Consider the following 27,224-nt stretch of genomic DNA (forward strand, 5'->3'; position numbering starts at 1 on the left):
TTATTAGTCTTCAAGATTCTTGTTTTGCTTTTCATGACTGCATTCATGATTCCACTTGTCGTTGATCCCTTTATGACGAAGTATTTTGTTTTTCTTTCAAAGTCACACTCAACAATTCTCTTAACTTTCACCAAAGCATTTTCTGCAAAACCCAAATCTTGTTTCCTTTTTAATGGCATCATGGTAAGTCGGTGATAAAAGCTTCCAAATTTGGGTTGGTCAATAACACAATCTTCTTCTTCTTCTTCTTTGTCTACATCTTTTCCCGCTTCTATCAAAACTACCTTTTTATCTTTTCTAACATTTATGCTTGAGAAGAATGACAATTTAAAGGCAATTTGGGATTGCACTGGTATTCCATATTTCTCCTTTTGGAGCTCTGACAGGAAAGCATTCAACTTCACTATTGATGACGAAAGACAAATTGGAGACAAACAAGGACTTGGGGGAGCTTTGAAGACACTTTGAAGACTTTTTGGAGCCTATTAGCGATTTCCAAAAGGTCTTCATGTTTTTTTGAAAATAAGCTAGATACAGGAACTCTAAATTGTTGGCTCGGCGGGGCTGCCCGCTGCCCGCTTCCCGCTAGCCAGGGCGGGCCTCCCCCCTCCCCGCTGGCTGGGTGGGCCACCCGCTCCCAGCTGGCTGGCGGGCCTCCCCCTCCCCGCTGGCAGGGCGGGCCTCCCCCCTTCCCGCTGGCAGGGCGGGGCTCCCCCCTTCCCGCTGGCAGGGCGGGGCTCCCCCCTTCCCGCTGGCAGGGCGGGGCTCCCCCCTTCCCGCTGGTAGGGCGGGCCTCCCCCATCCCGCTGGCAGGGCAGGGCTCCCCCCTTCCCGCTGGCAGGGCGGGGCTCCCCCCTTCCCGCTGGCAGGGCGGGGCTCCCCCCTTCCCGCTGGCTGGGCGGGGCTCCCCCCTTCCTGCTGGCTGGGCGGGGCTCCCCCCTTTCCGCTGGCAGGGCGGGGCTCCCCCCTTCCCGCTGGCAGGGCGGGGCTTCCCCCTTCCCGCTGGCAGGCCGGGGCTCCCCCTTTCCGCTGGCAGGGCGGGGCTCCCTCTCCTGCTGGCAGGGCGGGGCTCCGCCTCCCGCTGGCAGGGCAGGGCTCCCCTTCCCGCTGGCAGGGTGGGGCTACCCCCTTCCTGCTGGCAGGGCGGGGCTCCCCCTTCCCGCTGGCAGGGCGGGCCCAACCTTCCTGCTGGCAGGGCAGGGCTACCCTTTCCTGCTGGCAGGGCGGGGCTCCCCCTTTCCTGCTGGTAGGGAGGCTCCCCTCCTTCCCGCTGGCAGGGCGGGGCTCACCCCCTTCCCGCTGGTAGGGCGGGGCTCCCCACTTCCCGCTGGAGGGGTGGGGCTACCCCTTCCCGCTGGAAGGGCTGGGCTCCCCGTTAGAAAATATAAAAAATACTGTAAATATATATATATATATATATATATATATATATATATATATATATATATATATATATATATGTATGTATATATATATATATATACATATATATATATATATATATAGATATATATATATATATATATATATATATATATATATATATATATATATATATATATATATATATATATATATATATATACACACACAGATATTTAGGAATATAAATATATCTACATACATAGTTATCGTAAAGTTTGCAGAATTGGCAGTAGCCTATTAGACACAGATCCCGATATAGCAGGGATAAATTGACTCTCAAAGGGCATATGACAAGCAATAATTTAAAAAAAAATTAGAATCTTGATGCTGGTATTTTCAGCACAGTTTGAGAGCTCTATGAGGGTTGGTTCTTCATGACGTTTTCTCCGGTAGTATGGTGGAAACTCTGAAACTGGACTTTTGAACCTTCTTAGGAATGGGTTCAATCATACGAGGGACTAATTTCAGGCCATCATCTTTACAGAATCCAAATTCTTCCATGTAGATTCCAACTGTGCTTTGAACTGATCCAATTCCATAAACATCGACAACAGCTGATCAAAGTTGTCTCGGTCGCCAAGAGACACTGTTCCTTCAGGTTGATCCTTAACCACATCACTATTACTGATTACTGAAACATACCATGCCAGGACTGTTTCCAATTCAAAAGAAAAAGCATAGAACTCATAATTGCCTAGTTTGTTTAGGAAAGTAGTTGATTGTTTAGATTTGAAGAGATGGCGGAGTGTCATACATACTGTAGTAGGATATGCGTTTTCATCTTCCACTGTCCACCTGTTGCTGCTTTACACATATCTTGACTAACTGTTAGTATTTATATTCATTCTCGATCTGATGGGTCCCTCTTACGACACATTAGTGTAAATACAGATTGTAAAACATAAGCAGGAATTTCTTGGGTAAGGGTACACTCGAGAACACTATTCTATCTTATTTCTCTTCCTCTTGCTTTGTTAAAGTTTTTATAATTTATATAGGAGATATTTATTTTAATGTTATTACTCTTCTTAAAATATTCTATTTTCCTTTTTTCCTTTCCTCACTGGGCTATTTTCCCTGTTGGAGCCTCTGGGATTATAACATCCTGCTTTTCCAGGTAGGGTTGCAGCTTAGCTAATAATAATAATAATAATAATAATAATAATAATAATAAAAATAATAATAATAATAAGGAGCGTCACTAGATTTGGTGAGCCATAGAAGCGTCTTAGTTTCTTTGAAGGCATTGAGTAATCTAGTGTAAAGCTCAAGACTAACTTCTTTGATCCGGTCATCATCACACAAATTACAAGCAGAAAGAAAAATTTTCAGTGATTCCGAAGATTTACAAAATATCAGTGTGTCATTATATGGGGTGATCAGAAGTCGATCCTGTCTTTCATATCAGAACAGTGTTCAATCTTCAACCTGAGATTGACTAGTTATTTCACCAGCTTGTTCATTATTGTTATTGTTGCATAGATTTTCATTATACACATTTCTAAATGACAAAGTTTTAGAACCCGAACTTTGTGATTTTTTTTCTTATAAAATCGTAGATGCCAAATGCTTTCTCTATACATCTTTTCTTGTCTGATGTTTCCTCAGGTTCTGTGATGGTGTAACACTGCTGAGGTATTCGTCTCACAAAAAAACAGCTTGGGTCGGCACTCATGGAATTAGGTCTCCCTTGCGAAAAGATCTAGTCCTCTTATTTTACATAGTAAATCCTCATAATTTAGTTAAATTTTCTTTTCTTCAATGTTTTTATACGCATCTGAGTGGAACTTCTGCAAGCTATGTATATTACCAGAGTCCTTTAGCTAGTCACCTTTACAAAATATACAGTATTTACCAAATATCACTATTTAACATCTTTTTTTTTTTGGCGACTCATTCACTTACATTCAAGCATTTGTTTTTATGCTTAACAATGTGCGGCGACCAATTCAAAAATACTCTCGTTGACAACTTTATAAACTAGTAAATAAATAAATGTACAAATAAGTAAGAAAAATAATTAATCTTAACTTCGAACTACATTTCAATAAATACCTTCAAATTATCTATAAAAAATTAAAGGCACTTTATCTTTTAAAATGAGTTTTGAATTTGTCAGGAGAAAAAAATCATTACTTGCTTATTTGAATTTATCAGTTTGAAACGGATAGCAAAATTTCGGTATCTATTTGGATATAACGTAAACTTTGGCTAAAAAAAGCGTATGTAACAAGGACGTATTTATAATGCAATGTGTAATTACAGATTAGTTATTTTTGTCCAGAGAGGACTTCGTTTGCAAAGAGAAATATGTTAAATTCAAGAATTTTTTTTTTTTTCAGAGTACATTTTGTATTCCTTTAGAAATACATATCATACTATTGAAATGTTTGCTTTTTTACATATGTTTCTTGATATATTGCAATAGTCCCAGCAAAATGTTTTGAAAGCCTGAATATGATTGACCTCCCATATAAAGGGTTATGTAGATTTATGTGAGGTAGAGTTGAGCGTAGCGTGAAACAGGGGGTTTTGGTCCCCTATGTGAGAACGGCCCCGAGTTGAGAATGGAAGTAATAATATGGTTTCTGGAAGAGTTACAAGATTTCAGCATGTTTGGATAAATGGATAAATTCCAGGAATTAAGAAGGTAAGAAGAACTAATTACGTTTAATAAATCTAAAGAAATATTTAACAATTCCAAATCATCAAAGGGCTCAGTGCGCGGGCCAATACTCATCTTTACAGAACTCTCAAAATTTACGTTTTCGTCCGATTATTATTATTATTATTATTATTATTATTATTATTACCTCCGCCAAGGAGGTCATGTTTTCACCTCAGTCTATTTGTGTCACCAACCTAACTCAAAAAGTTACAGGAGGTTTTTGACCAACGTACTACAAATATAATTAAAAACGATGTATTCAGGCCGAAGCTCGCTCTCTCTCTCTCTCTCTCTCTCTCTCTCTCTCTCTCTCTTCTCTCTCTCTCTCTCTCTCTCTCTCTCTCTGAATGTCATTTAGGCCGGTATAACTCATGTATGGTGTTTTTTATTATTATTTTACATCGAACCATATCTGAAAGTACTTTTTCTTTAATCGGTAACTTGAACAAGGCTAATGTCGAAATAATCTAATGTAGCTATTAACGGAAAGAATATTCTAGCTGCGATACTCCAATAATTTCTACACGATTTGCAGATTCATGATATATATATATATATATATATATATATATATATATATATATATATATATATATATATATATATATGTGTGTGTGTGTGTGTGTGTGTGTGTGTGTATTCAGTATTTGCAGTGAATATACGAAACGTCATGAGATAAAACAAAATGAAATATGGCAACTCGATCTGTAAAATTTTCATGCTTTCACTAGCAAAAACGCCCAGTTGCTGTCAAGAGGGCTCCGCCCATTTCCTAGTAGTAGTAAGAAGAGCAACACCTTGCCTGTTTTGTCACGGGAACACTAGAGACATCTGACGAAAGATTTCCCCAGTGTCGGCGTTCTTTTGATTTTAACTGTATATATATATATATATATATATATATATATATATATATATATATATATATATATATATATATATATATATATATATATAGGTATAATAAAAAATACCAAATAGAGCATTAAATTTATTGTCCTTGTGCCTTTAATGGACGCTTCCATTCAAACGCCCCCAATTTACCAGATATTTATCAAACCAAACGTAACCAACAAAACAAGCAACATAGTCCCCCAGCCAATTGCACCTTCAAAGAAAACGGGAAGAAAACGGAAGACTCGACACTAACGAATAAAAACTTCATCTGTTGCACTTACTCTGTTATGGGCGACGGAGGAACAAGTCTACTCCTCTGGTGAATGGCTCGCATGGTCTTCATGTCGTAGATCCAGACCGTTACCTCAGGTATGTGCGTGCTCACCTGCGGTAGTTGTAAATAATAAGTGAGTCCATATTCTATGGAAAGAATAGATTAACTTCAAGTTACTACAAGAAGATTAATATTTCTATCAGTTTCATTGGCTTAGCAAATATTATCAGTGAGAAAAATAAATTAACTTTAAAATAGAACAAGATATTTAACTGCTTTATAACCTTAATTGCCATACGAGAGATGAATAACATTAAGATATAATCTGAATTAATTACAAACACAAGAACGTTATAATTAATCAATTAGCCAGTTTATATTCAATAAGGAAAATAGATTAACTTCAAACTAAGACGAGATATTTAATTGGTATATTACTACACTGTATTTGTTCAGTGGCTAATTTCCACTTGGTATGGGTGGAAGAGACTCTTTAGCTATGATAAGCAACTCTTATAGGAAACTACAAAATCAAACCATTGTTCTCTAGTCTAGGGTAGTGTCAAAGCCCTGGACCACGGTCTTCCAATACCTTGAGTTAGAGTTCTCTTGCATGAGTGTGCACCCAAGCACACTATTCTACTTTTTCCTTACTTCCTTTCCTCGCTGGGCTATTTTTCCCAGTTAGAGCCCTTATAGGGCTCATGGCATCCTGTTTTTCTAACGAGGGTTGTAGCTTAGGTGGTGGTGGTAATAATAATAATAATAATAATAATAATAATAATAATAATAATAATAATAATAATAATACTATATCTTTCCTTATTTCCTTTCCTCACTGGGCTATTTTTTACTGTTAGAACCCTTGGACATATAGCATCGTGCTTTTTCACTAGGGTTGTAGCTTGGCTATTGAAAATAATAATAATAATGATAATAACAATGATAATAATAATAATATCTGTTTCCTTACTTCCTTTCCTCACTGGGCTATTTTTTTCCTTGGACCCCTTGGGCTTAAAGCATCCTGCTTTTCCAACTAGGCTTGTAGCTTGGCTATTGAAAATAATAATAATAATAATAATAATAATATGTTTCCTTACTTCCTTTCCTCATTGGGCTTATAGCGTCCTGCTTTTCCAACTAGGGTTATAGCTTAGCTATAAATAATAATAATAATAATAATAATAATAACAATAATAATAGTAAGAGCCTTCTTTTAATTCAAGGCGTTTGATTCTAGTCTAGACCTTTGTTTGAACTCACCGTTGGATATCTTAGTATATGGACGGTTGGATAGAGGCTGTCGGAGTACTTGAGAACAGGCAGCTCCCTTACTCCGGAGTCGTTGAAGGAGGCTGCTGCAATGAAATCCCCCTGAGGGCTGGGCCAAACGGCGTGGCCCTGTGCTAATATCTCTGCAGAGTAGAAAAAAAGGTCACTGGATCGGAAAAAATTGGGTCATAAATCGATGTTGATAACATGGAGCAAATAAGGTCCCTGAATTAGAGGAAATTGGGTCTTTAGTCGATGATGATGACTTGGAGAAAATAAGGTTACTGACTCAGAGGAAATTGGGTCTTTAGTCGATGCTGATGAGTTGGAGGAAATAGGGTTACTGATTCAAACGAAATGGGGTCTTTAGTCGATGATGATGACTTGGAGAAAATAAGGTCACTGACTCACAGGAAATTGGGTCTTTAGTCGATGCTGATGAGTTGGAGGAAATAGGGTTACTGACTCAAACGAAATGGGGTCTTTAGTCGATGATGATGACTTGGAGAAAATAAGGTCAATGACTCACAGGAAATTGGGTCTTTAGACGATGATGATGACTTGGAGAAAATAAGGTTACTGACTCAAAGGAAATTGGATCTTTGGTCGATGTTGATGACTTGGAGCAAATAAGGTCACTGACGCAGAGGAAATCGGGCCTTTAGTCGATGTTGATGACTTGGAGGAAATAAGGTCACTGAATCAGAGGAAAAGGGGTCTTTAGTAGATGTTGATGACATGGATCAAATAAGATCACTGACTCAAGAGGAAATTGGGTCTTTAGTCGATGTTGATGAGGTGGAGCAAATAAGGTCACTGACTCAAAGAAAATTGGGTCATTAGTCGACGTTAATGCTTGTAGAAAATAAGGTCACTGACTCCCAAAGGAAATTGGGTCTTTAGTCGATGTTGATGAGTTGGAGGAAATAAGGTCACTGACTCAAAGGAAATGGGGTCTTTAGTTGATGTTGATGACTTGGAGCAAATAAGGTCACTGACTCAAAGGAAATCGGGCCTTTAGTCGATGTTGATGACTTGGAGTAAACAAGGTCACTGAATCCGAGGAAAAGGGGTCTTTAGTAGATGTTGATGATTTGGAGCAAATAAGGTCACTGACTCAAGAGAAAATTGGGTCATTAGTCGATGTTAATGACTTGTAGAAAATAAGGTCACTGACTCAAAAGGAAATTGAGTCTTTAGTCGATGTTGATGAGTTGGAGCAAATAAGGTCACTGACTCAAAGGAAATGGGGTCTTTAGTCGATGTTGATGAGTTGGAGGAAATAAGGTCACTGACTCAAAGGAAATGGGGTCTTTAGTTGATGTTGATGACTTGGAGCAAATAAGGTCACTGACTCAGAGAAAATTGGGTCATTACTTGATGTTAATGACTTGTAGAAAATAAGGTCACTGACTCAAAAGGAAATTGAGTCTTTAGTCGATGTTGATGAGTTGGAGGAAATAAGGTCAGTGACTCAAACGAAATTGAGTCTTTAGTCGATGTTGATGAGTTGGAGGAAATAAGGTCACTGACTCAAGAGAAAATTGGGTCATTAGTCGATGTTAATGACTTGTAGAAAATAAGGTCACTGACTCAAAAGGAAATTGAGTCTTTAGTCGATGTTGATGAGTTGGAGCAAATAAGGTCACTGACTCAAAGGAAATTGAGTCTTTAGTCGATGTTGATGAGTTGGAGGAAATAAGGTCACTGACTCAAAGGAAATTGAGTCTTTAGTCGATGTTGATGAGTTGGAGGAAATAAGGTCACTGACTCAAGAGAAAATTGGGTCATTAGTCGATGTTAATGACTTGTAGAAAATAAGGTCACTGACTCAAAAGGAAATTTTGTCTTTAGTCGATGTTGATGAGTTGGAGGAAATAAGGTCACTGACTCAAAGGAAATGGGGTCTTAGTTGATGTTGATGACTTGGAGCAAATAAGGTCACTGACTCAGAGGGAACTGAGTCTTTTGTTGATGATGATGTCATGGAGCACATAAGGTCACTGACACAGGAAATTGGGTCTTTAGTAGATGTTGAAGACATAGGGAAAGCTAAGTCACTATAATTAAGACTGAAAGTATCTGCGGAGAAAACAAGGTCACTGACTCAGAGATAATTGGATTATTAGTCGACGTTAATGACATGAAACAAAGGTCACTATAATTATGACTGAAAGGATCTGCAGAGAAATGTCACCGACTCAGAGAAAATTAGGTCATTAGTTGACGTTAATGACAAGGGCAAACGAGGTCACTATAATTATGACTTAAAGGATCTGCATAGAAAATAGGGGAACTGACTAAAACTGGGTAATTAGTCGACGTTAATGACTTGGAGCAAATAAGGTCAATATAATGAAGAATGAAAGGACTGAAACTAATATAATTTGAAACAATCTATAATTTTAACAATTATTTTACTCTGATATAACTTTTTTCTAACTATGTGGATCTAATGCGAGAATATTTGCCCCTTTAACCAACTTGAAAACCTTAAGTTACCTTTGAAATGAAATAATAGTCCTTTAGTCTTTGTACTTTTCATTGAATTTCAAAAGAAATTCTAAGTTATCTACTTATGCATAATAAAGTTTACATGCATTTTCAGGCAATTACCAGCAAAATATGTCTAAATATGTGCCATACGTAAGGACAGACAGGGGGATGAAGATACAAAGAATAAAAAAAGATGGAGAAACTCGACTCAAGCCGCCGACCCTGCTAAACAGAGGGACTAATAAGGTCTAAAGATGTGTAGTATCTAATATACAATACATTTGACGTAATGAACTACAAAGAGGCAATCAAAGAGGAAGAACCAATCAAGGACAAAATCATCTTTCGGAAAGAATTCTCTGAATCCTTTTATATGTTATGCATTTTCTGTCTGAATTCTTGTCTAGCCAAGGTCTCCTTCTATGTCCTCTCTCAGTGATTCTCTGTTCCTTCCTAAACATCTTCATCCCGTTACTTGAATAACGACTACTCTTTTGACTGCTTCTCACCTTTTCTCACTACATGTACAGACCATCTATGTTTATTTGCTTACTTTAAGACATCACTTCTCATCGCTGCTTTTTTAATATGCTCCAGATAAAATCCAGCAAAAAGGAGCGAGTTTCATGTGAAGTTTAAAAATTATGCAAAACATATCACAATTTGAGGAATGATTGTAAATGTATCATTGCTCCGAAGAAAAGTACTATATATAAAATTAAAATTAAAGCGATCAGTGACGATTAAGAAGAGGAGAAAGAGGAAGAGCAACATTAATAATTTATATAATAGTAAAAAGTAAAGTGATAAGTGTTGATTAAGAAGAAATGATCAATGACTATAAAGAAGAAAAAAAAAAGGGGGGGGGGGGGTGAAGAGCACCATTAACAATTTGTAGGATAGCAAAAGGAAAGAGATAAGTGGTGATAAAGAAAAAATAATCAGTGGCTATCAAGAAGAAGAGAAGAAGGAGGAGCAATACTAACAATTTGTATAAGAGTAAAAGGATAGACATCCGTGATAATGAAAACGAAAAAGGGGAAGAACAACATTAACAATTTGTATAATAATGATAAGAAAGTAAACAGTAACTATTAAAAATAGAAGTAGAAAGAGAAACATTAACCATAAGCCGAACTAGACTTGTGACCAGGCAACCGACCCATTAACGTAAGGATAACACCGAGACAGAAGAAGAGAAGAGAAGAGAAGATGTAGACATGTATACCACCAACCTATCAACATATCTCACCTTCATAGAGGAGATCTGGCACTCCGTTAAAGAGCAAATTGGGCTGGGCATCGTTAGTGAGGGTGGTCGGGGAAGCCCCCGGGGAAGGCAAGTAGTAGACGTTGTTGTCGCTGACGATGACGAGGGCGGAGCCTTCCTGCCCGATCCAGGCGGCGTGTTGGTACCTTGGTTGACCGACTTCGCTACGGAAGATTTTCAGCGGATAATAGTGGCTGAAGGAGACGAATCATGACCGAGAATCGTCATTAGGAAAAATGATCATTATAAAAATAAGATTGAAGGAGGAGGAGGAGGATCGTTTGGTGAGGGTGAGTTTGGATGTGGAACTTCATGGTACAGATATTTGTAAAATGTATTTTTAAGCTGGATGAAATTGCAATAATATAATGTCTACATTCTATAGAATTTAATATATATATATATATATATATATATATATATATATATATATAGATAATTATATATATATAAATATATATATATATATATATATATATATATATATATATATATATAAAATATATATATATATATATATATATATATATATATATATACGTATATATATATATATATATATATATATATATATATATATATATATATATATATATATATATATATATGTATATGTATATATATATGTACAGTATATATATATATATATATATATATATATATATATATATATGTATATATGTACAGTATATATATATATATATATATATATATATATATATATATATATATATATATATATATATATATATATGTATATATATATATATATATATATATATATATATATATATATATATGTGTGTGTGTGTGTGTGTGTGTGTTTTGATATACAACTTAATGGGACAGAAATTTGTAAAATATTATATCTTTAAGTGAAGCGCTGGATGAAATTGCAACAATATATTTTTTATATTTCCTAGAATTCAATATATAGCGTAATGTAAATTGTAATAATACAGAAATTACTTCAATATATCTTCAAAGGAAACACTGGTAGAAATTATAATCATAACATTTATAAATTGTATAAAATGAATTCATATATCCGATTTAATATCTAACTTTAATCATGGGAAGGACACTGTATGGAAATAATTATAGTCGGTACAAAATTAGATTAGACATATCATTAAGTGTAACATTGGTTGGAAGTAAAATAATAATTTTTTTACATTTTATAGCATTTAGTGTCTACATTTAATAAGGGGGAGGATATTGTATAGAAATAAGCACAATTAGTTGCATAAAGTTGCAAAATGGATAGAATTTCAGCATAAATCCTGAGAATACACTATTAAAAAATAATCTTAATCTAAAATTCTCCGTAAAAATATATTGTCCTCAGCCGTATTTCAGTAAAATACAGGCCACCGTAATTTTACCCTACTTTTTTTATTATCTTTTAGGGTTGGTGACCGTAAATATCACTCCTTAACGTCAATATATCCGTTTTTAAAACGGAAAATATCTGGCAACATTTAAGCCAGGATTTTTACCGTTTTTTTACGTCAAATTTTGAACAGTGTAGAATAAAATCAGTTTGAAAAGGATTTCCAATCACTAAGCCTCAACATATTCTAAACAGCGTTTAGTATTTTTGACGTTGTTAATAGTTTATAAAGGACATGTCTGTTTTGACGTTGTTGCTGTTTTTAGAATGATTTATTATTAATTTATTCTCATCATTTATTTATTTCCTTATTTCCTTTCCTCACTGAGCTATTTTTCCCTATTGAAGCCCTTGGGCTTATAGCATCTTGCTTTTCCAACTAGGGTTGTAGCTTGGCTAGTAATAATAATAATAATAATAATAATAGCAAACACATTTCAGTGGAGAATTTAACAACATTAAGCTAAGCTAAAATACCTTTAAATCTAACAATAAAAAATTTGAGAAAAGGTTGGAATAAATAAATATATTAAATTAAATGAAAAATAGGATTCAGATCATTTATGTTTTTAAAATAACCATGAAATTACCAAGTGTTATAATCAAAATTTAATTCGCATGAAGGTATAAAATTCGTAATGTTAATTACACTTAAAAAAACAAGAACAAAAGTTTTATTGCAAATCCTTACTCAGTCTCGACGTCGTATATGCTATATTCTGCCGTTCTCGTGTATAACCGACCCTGAAAAATAAATATTATTAATAACATAAGTAATAATAATAATAATAATAATAATAATAATAATAATAATAATAATAATAAATATAATAATAATAATCGTAATATTAACGATAATTATGATATCAATAACAACAACAACAACAACAACAACAACAACAATAATAATAATAATAATAATAATAATAGTAATATTAATAATAATGACAGATTTCTACCTTTTTTATTTTCGTAATCACAAAATTAAATGATTTATCATTATTATTATTATTATTATTATTATTATTATTATTATTATTATTATTATTATTATTATTATCATTATTATTATTATTAATATTATTATCAATAATAACAACAACAACAACAACAACAACAACAACAACAATAATAATAATAATAATAATAATAATAATAATAATAACGAATTCTATTATTTCTATTTTCGTAATCACAAAATAAACTGACTTAAAAAAAATTTCTTTTTTGTTAAAGTATTTGGAAATCAAGCCAGATATTTATATATATAAAAAAAGACAATTTATTTTCACAAGGGATTTTATAAGATTTTTTTTTTTTTTTTTTCATTATAAGCAAAAGCCGTTGGTATTGTCATTTACCTTTGTGGTGTCATGTACAAGTAAAACGTAACGAAGATCTGGCGAAACTGAAAACTCCTCTGCTCCTGTTTGATGCTGTGAATAAAAAGTAGAAGAAAGAGTCAGTTTTTAGGTCTTGAAAGATTCAATAAAAATAAGTCGAGGGATAAGTTTTTAGGTTTTTGAAAGATTCAGCAAAAAAAGTCGAGGGATAAGTTTTTAGGTATTGAAAGATTCAACAAAAAAGTCGAGGGATAAGTTTTTAGGTCTTGAAAGATTCAACAAAAAACTCGAGGGATAAGTTTTTAGGTCTTGAAAGATTCAACAAAAAACTCGAGGGATAAGTTTTTAGGTCTTGAAAGATTCAACAAAAAAAGTCGAGGGATATTTTTAGGTCTTGAAAGATTGAACAAAAAAAGTCGAGAGATAAGTTTTTACGTCTAGAAAGATTCAACAAAAAAGTCGAGGGATAAGGTTTTATGTACTGAAAGATTCAATAAAATACATTGAAAGATAAATTTTTAGGTCTTGATGTATTCAATAAAAACAAAATTCGAAGAAAGAATAAGTTTTTAGGTCGTGAAAGATTCAATAAAAAAGGTAAAAGATAAGTTTTTATGTCTTGAAAGATTCAATAGAATAAGTCGAAGGATAAGTTTTTAGAAGGTCTTGAAAGATTCAATAAAAAAGTAAAAAAAAAAGAATAAATTTTTAGGTATTGAAAGATTCAATAAAAAGTCGAAGAAAGAATAAGGTTTTAGGTCTTGAAAGATTCAATAGAAAAAGTCGGATAAGTTGTTATGTCTTGAAAGAATTAATAAAAAATCAAAGAAAGAGTTATCTTTAGGAAGGTCCTGAAAGATTCAATACAAAAATCAAAGAAAGAGTAAGTTTTTAGGTCTTGAAAGATTCAATAAAAAATTTTCGAAGAAAAGATAAGTTTTTAAAAGGTCCTGAAAGATTCAATAACAAAAATCCAAGAAAAGACAAATTTTTAGGTCTTGTAATTAATTCCCTTATTACTAAATACAATTAAAACAATATTCATGCATTACAGTTAGAAGGCTTAGAGTTACCAGAATATATTAGTGATGAAAGATCACCTCTGTGTTAACACAGTAAATCCTGCGTATCGCAGAAAGTAACTAAAGGGACAGCTGCTGCCTTGCAGTCTTGTTTTTAGCAAAAGGCTAAATCCACTGCCAATAACTGTGGAAACTAGTGTCCAACAGTTGGACTACTACAAATAACTATGCAAACTGCTGCCTTGCACTTGAACGATTAAGTCAAAGGTTAGGCTCACTGCTCATATCTGTGGTTGATGACTGCAAGGGCATGCGATCGTAAAAACCCAAATTATAAACCATGCCTAATATCATCGCATGAGGCAACCGACCCCTTAATGTAAGAATAACGGTGGGAAAGAAGATCAATGTTGAAATATTATGTCTAGATATTGAATTACTGATTTAACTTCATTGGATCTTATTCTTAACTAATAAAAATCCACGGAGCTATTACAATAACTACAGTGATTCTCGTATGATAATAGCCATGTATTTCGCAGTTAAAGACTATGGTAATCAAGTAATTTACAGTTAAAGACTATGGTAATCGAGTATTTTACAGTCAAAGACTATGGAAATCAAGTATTTTACAGTTAAAGACTATGGTAATCAAGTATTTTACAAATGATTACTATGAAGCATTAATGTTTCTTCATTCAAATGGACACAATATCGATCATTAATGTTTTAATGTTCGCATACATTTATATACGAATGTTCACATGTACGAAATTATTTTATGTTCCCACACTTATATGCAGACACCATCGCCCGTGGAAAACCACTTAATAATTCCATGACTTATAAACATCTATTTAGATACATTACTTAATGTTAATGCAATTGCGTACATACTCAATCTTAGATGTACAATTGTGGAAAATTACTTGAAGAACCCACACCAATGATGTACACATGATTGAACCTAAAATTCAATTTACTCTCTCTCTCTCTCTCTCTCTCTCTCTCTCTCTCTCTCTCTCTCTCTCTCACACACACACACACACATAAACACAGACACAAATACAAACAAATACAATATCCAAAGATGCATCCAGGCAACCACGTATTATTACAAACTCTCTCTCTCTCTCTCTCTCTCTCTCTCTCTCTCTCTCTCTCTCTCTCTCTCTCTCTCAAATACACTTTCCCAAGATGCATCTAAGCAACCATATATTATTACAAATTCTCTCTCTCTCTCTCTGACACAAACAAATAAACTACCCAAGAAACGCCCCTTTCCCTTTGCTAATGCTCAGGCATGCAAGGGGTTGCAAATGCTTTTAAAAGCAAATTGGGGAGCGTGTTATTTGTCTCACGCTCTGTGCTACATTGAAGGCCTTGTGACCCGGTAATAAGTGATGTTTACACGAATGCATTAGTAAAATTTGTTGAGGGGAGGGGGAGGGGCAAGGGGAGGGGCTAAGGAAGGAGGGAATGGCCAGGGGAGGGGCAAAGGGAACGTCATGGGGAGGTGGGAGGGGCAAGGAGAGTTATGAGAGGGGAATTAATACAAATGAAAGTAGTTGCATTAGTAGAATACGATAGGGGATGGGCAAGGGGAGGGAGGGGCAGTTGAAGGGGGAGGAGCAAGGGAAAGGGGAGAGGGAGGAGCAGTTGGAGGGGGAGGAGCAGTTGGAGGGGGAGGAGCAAGGGGAGGGGGACGGGTAGGGTCAAGGGAAGGTATAAGGGCGGAGTTGATACAAATGAAAGTAGTTTCGCCTATTTTTGGGGGTTAGGCTACCTGTTGCGGATATATTTCGCATAGTGCATAGAGATAAAATAGGTTTTTGCTTTATGAGCTGTATTTATCCGAAAGAGTAAAATTATGGTCATGCGAATATAATTAGATTTTATGTATGAAATAGATGAGCATGTTAATCAAACTAATAGGAAATATGCCATATATATATATATATATATATATATATATATATATATATATATATATATATATATATATATATATATATATGTGTGTGTGTGTGTGTGTGTATGTGTGTGTGTTTTCCTATATTTGCATATACAGTATATATATATATATATATATATATATATATATATATATATATATATATATATATATATATATATATATATATATGCATATATATATATATATATATATATATATATATATATATATATATATATATATATATATATATATATAAAACAATAAACTACTGGACCTGGAAGTGGATCTCTCTCTCTCTCTCTCTCTCTCTCTCTCTCTCTCTCTATATATATATATATATATATATATATATATATATATATATATATATATATATATATATATATATATATATATATAGAGAGAGAGAGAGAGAGAGAGAGAGAGAGAGAGAGAGAGAGAGAGAGAGAGAGAGAGAGAGAGAGAGAGAGAGATATATACACAAACAAACTGTAACACATTCATGGTCTAATTACGAGTTACGACACTACTGATTTTACATCGAAAAATCGTCGTACATATTTCAGTCTTTAAGTAGTTTATTGAAGGAAGGTAACCTAGGCAGAATGATTTAACTAAACTTCAGGGTTAGACTTTCCTCGCTCAGTCACTGACGTGCTCATGTACAGTTGACTTCATTAATTCCGGTACACCGACATCTCCGTTGCTTCCTATGTAGTGTATCAGAATTAATGAAGCCAACTGTACAGTTGACTTCATTAATTCCAGTACACTTAAAGGTTTTAAAGGTCGCTCATGAATGGCAGAGGCAAGGGACAGTGACATTGCTCTAGCAATCAGGACAATGCCATAGAGACTGACCATACGATATATTATATGATCAGCGCCCAAGCCTCCTCTCCACCCAAGCTAGGACCAGGGAGGGCCAGGCAGTGGCTGCTGATGACTCAACAGATAGACCTATAAGCTCCCCCAAACCCCCCAACCTTAGGTCACAAGGATGGTAAGGTTGCAGACACTAATGGCACTAACGAGTCTGAGCGGAACTCGAACCCCCGACTGGCAAACACCAGGCAGAGACGTTACCAATCAGGCCACAAGATTAATATTATTATTATTACTATCCAAGCTACAACCCTAGTTGGAAAAGCAAGATGCTATAAGCCCAGGGGCTCAAATAGGGAAAAATAGCCCAGTGAGGGAAGGAAAAAAGGAAATAAATAAATGAGAAATCCGTCCACTGTAGCAGCTGCCAATAAAACCGAGTCTCTCAGCTCGTGATCAAGTAATTAAAAAGAATTTTTACTAATTTTAAGAAAAATACTGATATTTCCTTAACCACAATTCATACAAGTAATAAAAATACCTTTGATCTCGTGTTTACAAGCTCAGAGACTTTGATTTACAGGCAACGTTGCTAATAGTTTCTCAAATGCTTAAATTAGTGTCACTTTCTACAGAGTACAGCTGTCGGACGTCTCCCTACCTTCCGTGAAGTGTACCGGAATTTATGTAACCAACTGTACACAAGTTTGGCATTAGGCGAAGCAAACCAAATAAAAGATACATTTAATAATCAAATGACAGAACTTCTAAAAATAAATATTCAGTAAGTAAAATGGTTGCCTCCAATCATTTAATCAATTACTTTTTTTTATACACTAATCAACAGATAGAACTATTTTCACCACACAATCAGCGTGCTTTACTGACTGTACTTATTAATGAATCAATAACTCCACAGTAACTGATTGCCGGGACTCTTAATTAACTTGAAAAACTTTTGACATCCACTGAACAATATACAAAACCCTTTGATATTGATTAGCCAATCAAAATAAATAAAGCTTATGACACGTCCCCTCCTTCTCAACTAACCAACAAATGAGTATTTTATTACACACCAACAGCTGAAATTCTTAATTAAATACTTAAATTAATCAAAAAGAAAAAAATAATTTTTACTTGCCAGTAAACGAAATCTTTTGCCTCACAAATCAGTAAACAAACCATGTATCATAATGATCAATAATTACCACTTACAATAACTAATATACAAAATCTATAACATTTCATAAGACATAAGATTTCGTTAAATCTACGTCTTTCTCACCGTTATCCCCATATTAAGGGGTCGGTTGCCTGATGCGCTCTCTCCAATGCCTTCTATCAAAGGCATCTTCTTAGAAAGAAACTTCTCTCCATGTCATCCTTCACCTTATCTCGCCATCTAATTCTCTGCCTCCCTCTTAACAGGTTCCTCACAAGCCCTCCTCACTCCCTCTCCAATACCTTCTATCAAATGCATCCTCTTCCACCAAACCTCTTCTCTCCATATCCTCCTTCACCTTATCTCGCCATCTAACTCTCTGCCTCCCTCTTGATCTTCTCCCCCTTACAGTTTCCTCCTAAGCCCTCCTCACTCCCTCCCCACCATCCATCCTCAACACGTGCCATCACCATCTCAGTCATGACACTTATCATCTCAGTAGTCTTTACTAGTATCAATTAAAACATTGGGCACTGGCTTGTAAGTGAGCTTTGCAATGTTCGCTAACTGCAAACGCAAAATTTAGTATAAACCGAAGATTAACTTTTAGTTCTCTGTTTTATTTTTCCTTTTGTTCTGTTTTGTGCAGGTTTGTATATTTTTTTATACATTCCTAATGAATAAACCAGACTTTTGACAAATATAAATATAAAACTAAATATAATATAAAGCTTAAGATATTCACTGCCCCGAAGATAGGCTTAGAAAGACACTTATCAGGAGATATGAACTAACCAAATTCATTTGCAAATGAACATAACGTTTGATTAGCACAGAGATAACTAGAGGGGCAATCAGTAGATCGCAGACCTCCGCCGCGGCAGCTTATTTCTCGACCTTGACCATGACCTTTGACCTTAACATGTATTAATTGACGTGGATTTTCATACACTTAAATATGAACTAAGTTTGAAGTCTCTGTGACAACGATGTCAAAATTTCAGATCCCGTGAATTGGACATTTTGCTTGACCGTGACCTTCGACCTTCTAAAATTCAATAATTTCCGGTATTATTCATAACAATTGATCTATACAAGTTCCATTACGCTATGATTAAAATTGTGGCAATGAATTAAAAAAAACACACACCCACAAACAGGGGCGAAAACATAACCTCCTTCCAACTTCGTTGGCGGAGGTAAAAACTTATGGCATTGACCAATCAGGAAATGTATGCTCTCTATGACCAATAAAATAAAATAAAATAAAGAAAACACTTAACAAAAAAAAAGTTCACTAACAAAAATATAACTTAGGTATCATTAACCAATAAAGGAAGTTTATGACACTAAGTGGACAATCAAAACATTTATGTGTATGAAATTGTTGATAAAATTTGGAATATTAAATTAATAAATAAATATTTTCTCTAATGAAGTAAAATCAACAAATCTGTTTAACTTATGACAATTATTTACAAACAAATAAAGCTATTGACATCAACGAAGAAGTTGATAAATCTTGTGAGGATTAAAAAACTCAATGAACATACGACAATCACTAAACAACAACAAATAGCCCAATAATAATAATAAAACTAGATGGGCACTCAGTAGAGCGTAGACCTCCGCCGCGGTAGCTTATTTTTCGACCTTGACCTTTGACCTTAACATGAATAAACTGGCGTGGATTTTCATACACTCAAATATGAACCAAGTTTGAAGTCTGTGGCAAAGATATCCAAACTTATGGCTGATTACGTGAACTGGACATTTTGCTTGACCGTGACCTTGAACTTTGATCTTAACTTTTCAAAATATAATAATTTCCAGCCTTTTAGATAACAGATAATCCCTGCAAGTTTCAATACTCGACGATTAAAATTGTGGCAAGGAAGCTGTTCACAAACAAACAAACACACACGCGCACACTCACATAAACAAATGCACAAACAGGGTCGAAAACATAACCTCCTTCTAACTACGGTGGCGGAGGTAATAATAGCCCACAGATAAAAATAATAAAAAACAAACATTATGGCACTTACTAAAGCTATATTGGTAACAAGGGTATGGTTGAATCCAGTGTCTATGTTGAGCAATATGATGCCGTCATTCTCCGACTGGTAGGCCAGCTGGTTACCTGGCGGGAGGAAGTATATGTCATAGGTCTGTTTGCTGGTAATTAGGCTTAATTAGTTCCTAGAGAGAGAGAGAGAGAGAGAGAGAGAGAGAGAGAGAGAGAGAGAGAGAGAGAGAGAGAGAGAGAGAGAGAGAGAGAGAGAGAGAGAGAGAGAGAGATTTGGCCCTTCAATTTAATCCTATTCGTTAGACAATTGAGCTTCTTAATCTTGAGAGAGAGAGAGAGAGAGAGAGAGAGAGAGAGAGAGAGAGAGAGAGAGAGAGAGAGATATTTAGTTGATTTAATCATATTCTGAAGACAACTAGCCACTTAATTCTAAGAGAGAGAGAGAGAAAGAGAGAGAGAGAGAGAGAGAGAGAGAGAGAGAGAGAGAGAGAGAGAGAGATTTGGCCCTTCAATTTAATCCTATTCGTTAGACAATTGAGCTTCTTAATCTGAGAGAGAGAGAGAAAGCGAGAGAGAGAGAGAGAGAGAGAGAGAGAGAGAGAGAGAGAGAGAGAGATTTGGCCCTTCAATTTAATCCTATTCGTTAGACAATTGAGCTTCTTAATCTTGAGAGAGAGAGAGAGAGAGAGAGAGAGAGAGAGAGAGAGAGAGAGAGAGAGATTTAGTCGATTTAATCCTATTCTGAAGACAACTAGCCACTTAATTCTAGAGAAAGAGAGAGAGAGAGAGAGAGAGAGAGAGAGAGAGAGAGAGAGAGAGAGAGAGAGAGATTTAGTCGATCTAAACCTATTCTAAAAACCATTAGCCACTTAATTCTAAGAGAGAGAGAGAGAGAGAGAGAGAGAGAGAGAGAGAGAGAGAGAGAGATTTAGTCGATCTAAACATGTTCTGGAAACAATTAGCCAATTAATTTAGAGAGAGAGAGAGAGAGAGAGAGAGAGAGAGAGAGAGAGAGAGAGAGAGAGAGAGAGAGAGAGACCTTGACCTTACCCGTGACCCACTGAGTGCCCATGGGCGAAGCGATGAGGTCCGGATCGGCCAGATCCTTGATGAGCAAGCGCCTCCCGTAGAAGGGCGGCGGGGGTTCCCCTACGATGAAGGTGGCCGTCGTCACCATCAGCAGCACGAAGGCAATGATGCCCAGCGAGATGAAGATGCCCGGCCAGTTCTTCTTCGTACCCTCGGCATCGTTCTGCAGGAGAAGGGGCAAATAATTAAAGATGGCGGTTAGTAGAATATTTGTAAAATAAGCCTAATTCTATTTGAATTTCCATAGGCCTAATTCTGTAGTATTTAGATTGTTTTTCGGCCACTCACTTTTTTTTCATTTATCATTGCTTTAAAAATATATATCAAAATATATTAAAATGGGACTAATTCGATTTGAATTTCTATAGGCCTAATTATTTTGTATTTATATTTTTTTCGGCCATTCCCTTTCTTCATTTATCATTGCTTCAAAAAATATATTAAAATATTTGTTAAATGGAACTAATTCTATTTGAATTTCTAGAGGCCTAATTATTTTGTATTTATATTTTTTCGGTCATTCACTTTTTTTTTCTTTATTTATCATTGCTTTAAACAAATATATTAAAATAATTGTTAAATGGGACCAATTCCATTTGAATTTCTATAGGCCTAATTATTTTGTATTTATATTTTTTTCGGTCATTCACTTTTTTTTTTCATTTATCATTGCTTTGAAAAAATATATTGAAATATTTCTAAAATAGGACTAATTCTATTTGAATTTCTATAGGATTAATTATTTTGTAATCGTATTTTTTTTCGGTTATTCACTTTTTTCATTTATCATTGCTTTGAAAAAATATATTAAAATATTTGTTAAATGGGACCAATTTGTATTTTTTTTTCGAAGATTCACATTTTTCATTTATCATTACTTTAAAACAAAAACAAAATATTAAAATTATAGTAAAATAGGCCTAATTATTTTGCATTCATATCTTTTCCGAGTCATTCGGTTGTTTCATCATTTATCATTGCATTAAAACCAATTAATCATAATTATTTTGATTTCTCATTTTCTTTATTATTTTTGAAATTCATTTAGTTATACTGACATTTGCCAATGATTGTAAAATAGGCCTAAGTCTTTTTAAATTTCTATTTTTTTTCAGTAATTTAGTTTTCTTATCATATATCAAAACTATTGCATTAAAAACAATTACTCATGATTATTTTGATTTCATTAATATTGAAATTCATTTGGTTATATTGGCATATACCACAGAATAACCACTTAAATAATTGTTTTTAAAGCAATTTTCTTTATCTCAATTGTTTTTGTCTTAAATCACAAACATATCAATTACTTGAAATAGTCGGTTATCATATAAACATATAACCATGAAAGTAATATATATTTAATAATCATAATTTCCTTTAATTTTTCACACGTATCGTTATTTGAGCAAATGCAAAAAGACTAAAATTAATAATATCATACGCATAAAATACAAAACCAACCGAAAAGAAAAAATAAAAGTAAATTTAAAAATTACGAATTTTTCATTTAATTCTTCAAAGTCATTATATTATTTTACAATTTAAAGACGGATTATGATTGGTGATAATCATGAATCGCAAAGCAAAGATGGTTCATATGAAGTCTATCAAACCATTAAGAGAATTAACTTATAAAATGTAAGTAAAAATTCATCATGAACCTCTAAAGTCATTTCTAAAAAAATCCTTAAAAATTAGAATGTGATAAAGATCATATTCGAGAATCAAATTCAAAACAGCGTTTGTTGGTAAAATGCTAATTGGATATTAAGATTACAATGTTATAAAATGATATGAAGTCTTGACAAGACATTATCTTTATAGCTTCAAATCAGGAGTAAATTTCCTTTATAAGATTTCGATTTATCGTTATCATTGTATCAAACATATATACTGTATGAATTGTAAACAACTTATTCAAAATTGTTTACCATAGACATTTAACTTGAATATTTTCATGATTTCCACGGAGAAAGGGCCTTGATGAAAATAAAACCAGTTATCTTTGCTAAGAGTTGTCTTAGGGATTTTAGTTATATTCAAAATTTTGAAATGTTTTCTCAAAAATATGTATTAAAAATGTATTTAGTTGAATTAAAAAAGGCAGGTCAGCACTCAGCAAACAGGTTTCAATAGATTAACGAGTTAGTTTAGCCTGTGTCAAGTATTCAAGCAATTTTGGGAGAAATAAATTTAGGGAGTGTCCGAATTGTTAGGATTTTTTAGGGAAAATCGTAAATTAAAAAAAAAAAAACCTTTCTGGAGCTTTCAGATTAAAGAAAATGTAATAGATTTTGTGAATTTTTTTTTTTTTAAATGTGCCCTTCCTTGACTCCTTAGGTAAAAATTCTAGATTAAAGAATATGTAAGTTTTTGTGAGAAAAAAAAATTAAAAAGTGCCCCTTTTTTATTCCTGACCTAAAAATTTTAGATTAAAAAATGTAATTTTTGTGAAAAAAATGTGCCCTTTCTTACTTCTTAAGCTAAAAATATTAGATTTAAGATAATGTAAGTTTTCGAGATAAAAAAAAATGTGGCCTTTCCTGAGAAGGGATTTTCGTCTAGTTCCTAAAATTTGTTATGGCTCCATTAAAAAAAGTAGTTTTACGTAAGTTTTCTCGAACATAAAACAAAAAGAAGTTTTGAATTAAAACCTGGACTTTCCTGAGGAAAGCCTTTCACTCCAATTAGAAAAATATATATTGAATTTTTTTTTCAATTGTTTTACATTAATCTTGTAATAGAAATACTTCCCGTTGTTTGAGGTGGAAGTTGCAGATTTAAATGGGGAAATAAATTATTTATTAAACCACTAAAGGATAAAAAAAATAATTCAGGATACTAACTTTTACTTCATGAAACACTGAACGGAACTAAAACCTTTTCAAGAAGTACAAAAAAGGTGAAGAATATCATTAATATTGATTTTACAACTTTCTTCTTCTTACTACTACTACTACTACTACTACTACTACTACTACTACTAGTACATTCTTCCCAATTCTGATACCCTTACCTATTCTTTTTACTCATTCTACCCTTTTGCTTATAACTCAAATTTTCAATATTTCTACGCTAAGGAACCAGAGAGATGGAATAAACATACTACTTAAATTGAAGCCAAGGACCTGATATGAATTTAGGCAAAACTCAAGGTAACCTACTCTCATAAGAGTAATCTATATATATATATATATATATATATATATATATATATATATATATATATATATATATATATATATATATATATATATATATATATATATACATATATATATATATATATATATATATATATATATATATATATATATATATATATATATATATATATTTATATAACATATACACACACATATATATATATATATATATATATATATATATATATATATATATATATATATATATATGTGTGTGTGTGTATGTGTATACATATACATATATATATATATATATATATATATATATATATATATATATATATATATGTATACAAATATATTATATATGTATATATACACATATATACATATACATATACATACACACACACACACACACATATATATATATATATATATATATATATATATATATATATATATATATATATATATATATATATATATATACAGTATATACTCGTATATATAATATATATAAATATATATATATATATATATATATATATATATATATATATATATATATATATATATATATATATATATATATATATATATATATCAAGGGAGTATGCTATCCAAATCGATGCTCCTGATTAGCACAAGAGTTATATTAACAAAATTTCAATAAACGATTCCAAAGTTTTTTGGCAAAGTATTAAAGCACTTTCGCCTGTAAAGAAAAATATACAGTACACGTGACCTTCAATCATGTTTAGTCATACACCAGTAAATTCTTTTTAAACAACTTCTTACTCAGTAATTCATAAATTATACAACCCTATTTTATGATAGATTATTGTGTGATATTAATTTCATATAAGTGTTTGTTAAGTTGTAACAGCTTGACACAGGCTACCGCATAAAAAAAGTCATTTGCAATAAAATATGTTACATTTATTTTTGGGTCAAAATATCTTTTCTTTCCTCTTAGTTGAGCAAGTTTTAGTTTTTTTTTTCAAAATTGGATGTTAAGAAAATATCAATTTTCTGATGATTTTTCTCAGTTGAGCAAGTTTTAGTTTTTTTTTTTTTTTTTTTTTTAAATTGGATGTTAAGAAAATATAATTTTTTCTGAAGATTTTTCTCAGTTGAGCAAGTTTTAGTTTTTTTTTTTTTTTTCAAAATTGGAAGTTAAGAAAATATCAATTTTCTGATGATCTTCAATAGCAAATTCTTTGTAGTACCAAGAAAAATAAATTATAAATGTATCTTCAAAACAGTCAAGACATAGATAAAGTTAAGAAACTCACTAGGAATAATAGTAAAATTACGTTTCTAAGCTTATTTTGGTATAATTTGGCAACTGTGGATTCAAAAATAGATAATTTAACTCTTGCTCTGAAATCAGTTTCGTGCCAGGTTCCATACGGGCATTATTAAGAAAAGAATGAAAAATCAATACTAAAAGTTTTTGAACCAAGAAAGAAGAAAACGATCCTTTGACCTTAAAAAGAGTTATGTAGTAACACAGGCTCTCTGGAACTAAATCATTCTATAATAGAGGCAAAATTTTAATAATAATAATAATAATAATAATAATAATAATAATAATAATAATAATAATAATAATAATAATAACTAATAATAATAATAATAATAATAATAATAATAATAATAATAATAATAATAATAAAAATAAAATAAAAATAATAAAATAATAATAATAATAATGATAATAATAACAATAATAATAAAAATAATAATAACAACAACAACAACAACAACAACAACAGCAACAACAACAACAATAATAATAATAACCATAGTAAAAATAATAATAATAATGATAACAAAAATAATAAAAATAATTACAATAACAATAATAATAAAAATAACAACAACAACAACAACAACAACAACAATAATAATAATAAATATGAAATAATAAAATAATAATAATGAATATGAAATAATAAAATAATAATAATAACAATAATAGTAAAATAATAATAACAAACAATAAGTAAAGGAAACTCCAGTGTAAGAAGGCCCATCTAAAAAACGTAACCGTTTAAATCAGAACAATTTGCAATACCGACCTTTGATTGCTCTCCGTCCATCAGGTACTCAATGTATTCTAAGTTTTCCTGGGATGTAAATCGAGATGAGGAATGAAAATCGCCCCCTTAAGGATTTCTCACTTAATTTCTACAGAACCAAAAGGAGATACATTTTCTAAATGCCTTATTTTGCACATCCGTGGCATGGGAGAGTGATTCATTTACATAATTAAAAGGTATATAGCAGTAATTCATAATTATCTTTAAGCATCTGGTAGTTCATAAGTATCTTTGAACATCTGATGGTCACAGAGGTAAGATAAATCTACTGGATTACAGTACAGACGTGATTCATAATCATCTTTGAATATCTGATTGTCACAGAGATCTGACAAATCTACAAGTATGCAGAACAGACTCCAAATCTACAGGTATAAAGAACTGATTCATAATAATCTTTGAGCATCTGATTGCCACAGAGATCTGACATAACTACAGGTACACAGAAGGGATTCATAATCGTTCTTTGCGCATCTGAGTCACAGAGATCTGACATAACTACAGGTACACAGAAGGGATTCATAATCGTTCTTTGAGCATCTGAGTCACAGAGATCTGACATACCTACAGGTACACAGAAGGGATTCATAACATTTTTAAGTATCTGATGCAAAAGTAGTGTACTGTCACAGAGATCTAACCTACACCAATTTAAATTGTCAGTTTTTTTTGCAGCTTCTAGTGCAAAGGCAAAACTCAGATTCTGAAGAGAAGGGAACGACTGAGCAATGATGGCAAAGATACTTTCTGGCAATACACTGAAAGGTAATCTATATCTAAGATATAAATGAAGAAAGTATAGCTTCTGGAAAATCTAAAACGAATGAAAGCTTTTG

At 33.1% G+C, this 27,224-nt stretch overlaps 1 protein-coding gene across 3 annotated transcripts in view; it reads right to left on the reverse strand.

The window, feature by feature from the left end:
* Positions 1–27,224, reverse strand: part of LOC137626072 (prolyl endopeptidase FAP-like) — a 319,030-nt gene that overhangs the window by 30,896 nt on the left and 260,910 nt on the right. For 2 of the 3 annotated variants that reach the window (XM_068357158.1, XM_068357157.1), the window contains 7 exons: positions 21,093–21,294; positions 20,062–20,156; positions 13,060–13,134; positions 12,390–12,442; positions 10,288–10,499; positions 6,531–6,682; positions 5,272–5,375 (listed from right to left, as the gene is read on the reverse strand). In XM_068357158.1, the coding sequence (XP_068213259.1) occupies positions 5,272–5,375; positions 6,531–6,682; positions 10,288–10,499; positions 12,390–12,442; positions 13,060–13,134; positions 20,062–20,156; positions 21,093–21,294 (893 nt within the window). Of the gene's footprint in view, positions 1–5,271; positions 5,376–6,530; positions 6,683–10,287; positions 10,500–12,389; positions 12,443–13,059; positions 13,135–20,061; positions 20,157–21,092; positions 21,295–26,367; positions 26,477–27,224 lie in introns of those variants that run through there. The other variant, XM_068357159.1, reaches the window with a different exon arrangement.

Source organism: Palaemon carinicauda, chromosome 33 (genome assembly GCF_036898095.1).
Source record: "Palaemon carinicauda isolate YSFRI2023 chromosome 33, ASM3689809v2, whole genome shotgun sequence".
Lineage (NCBI taxonomy): Eukaryota > Metazoa > Arthropoda > Malacostraca > Decapoda > Palaemonidae > Palaemon > Palaemon carinicauda.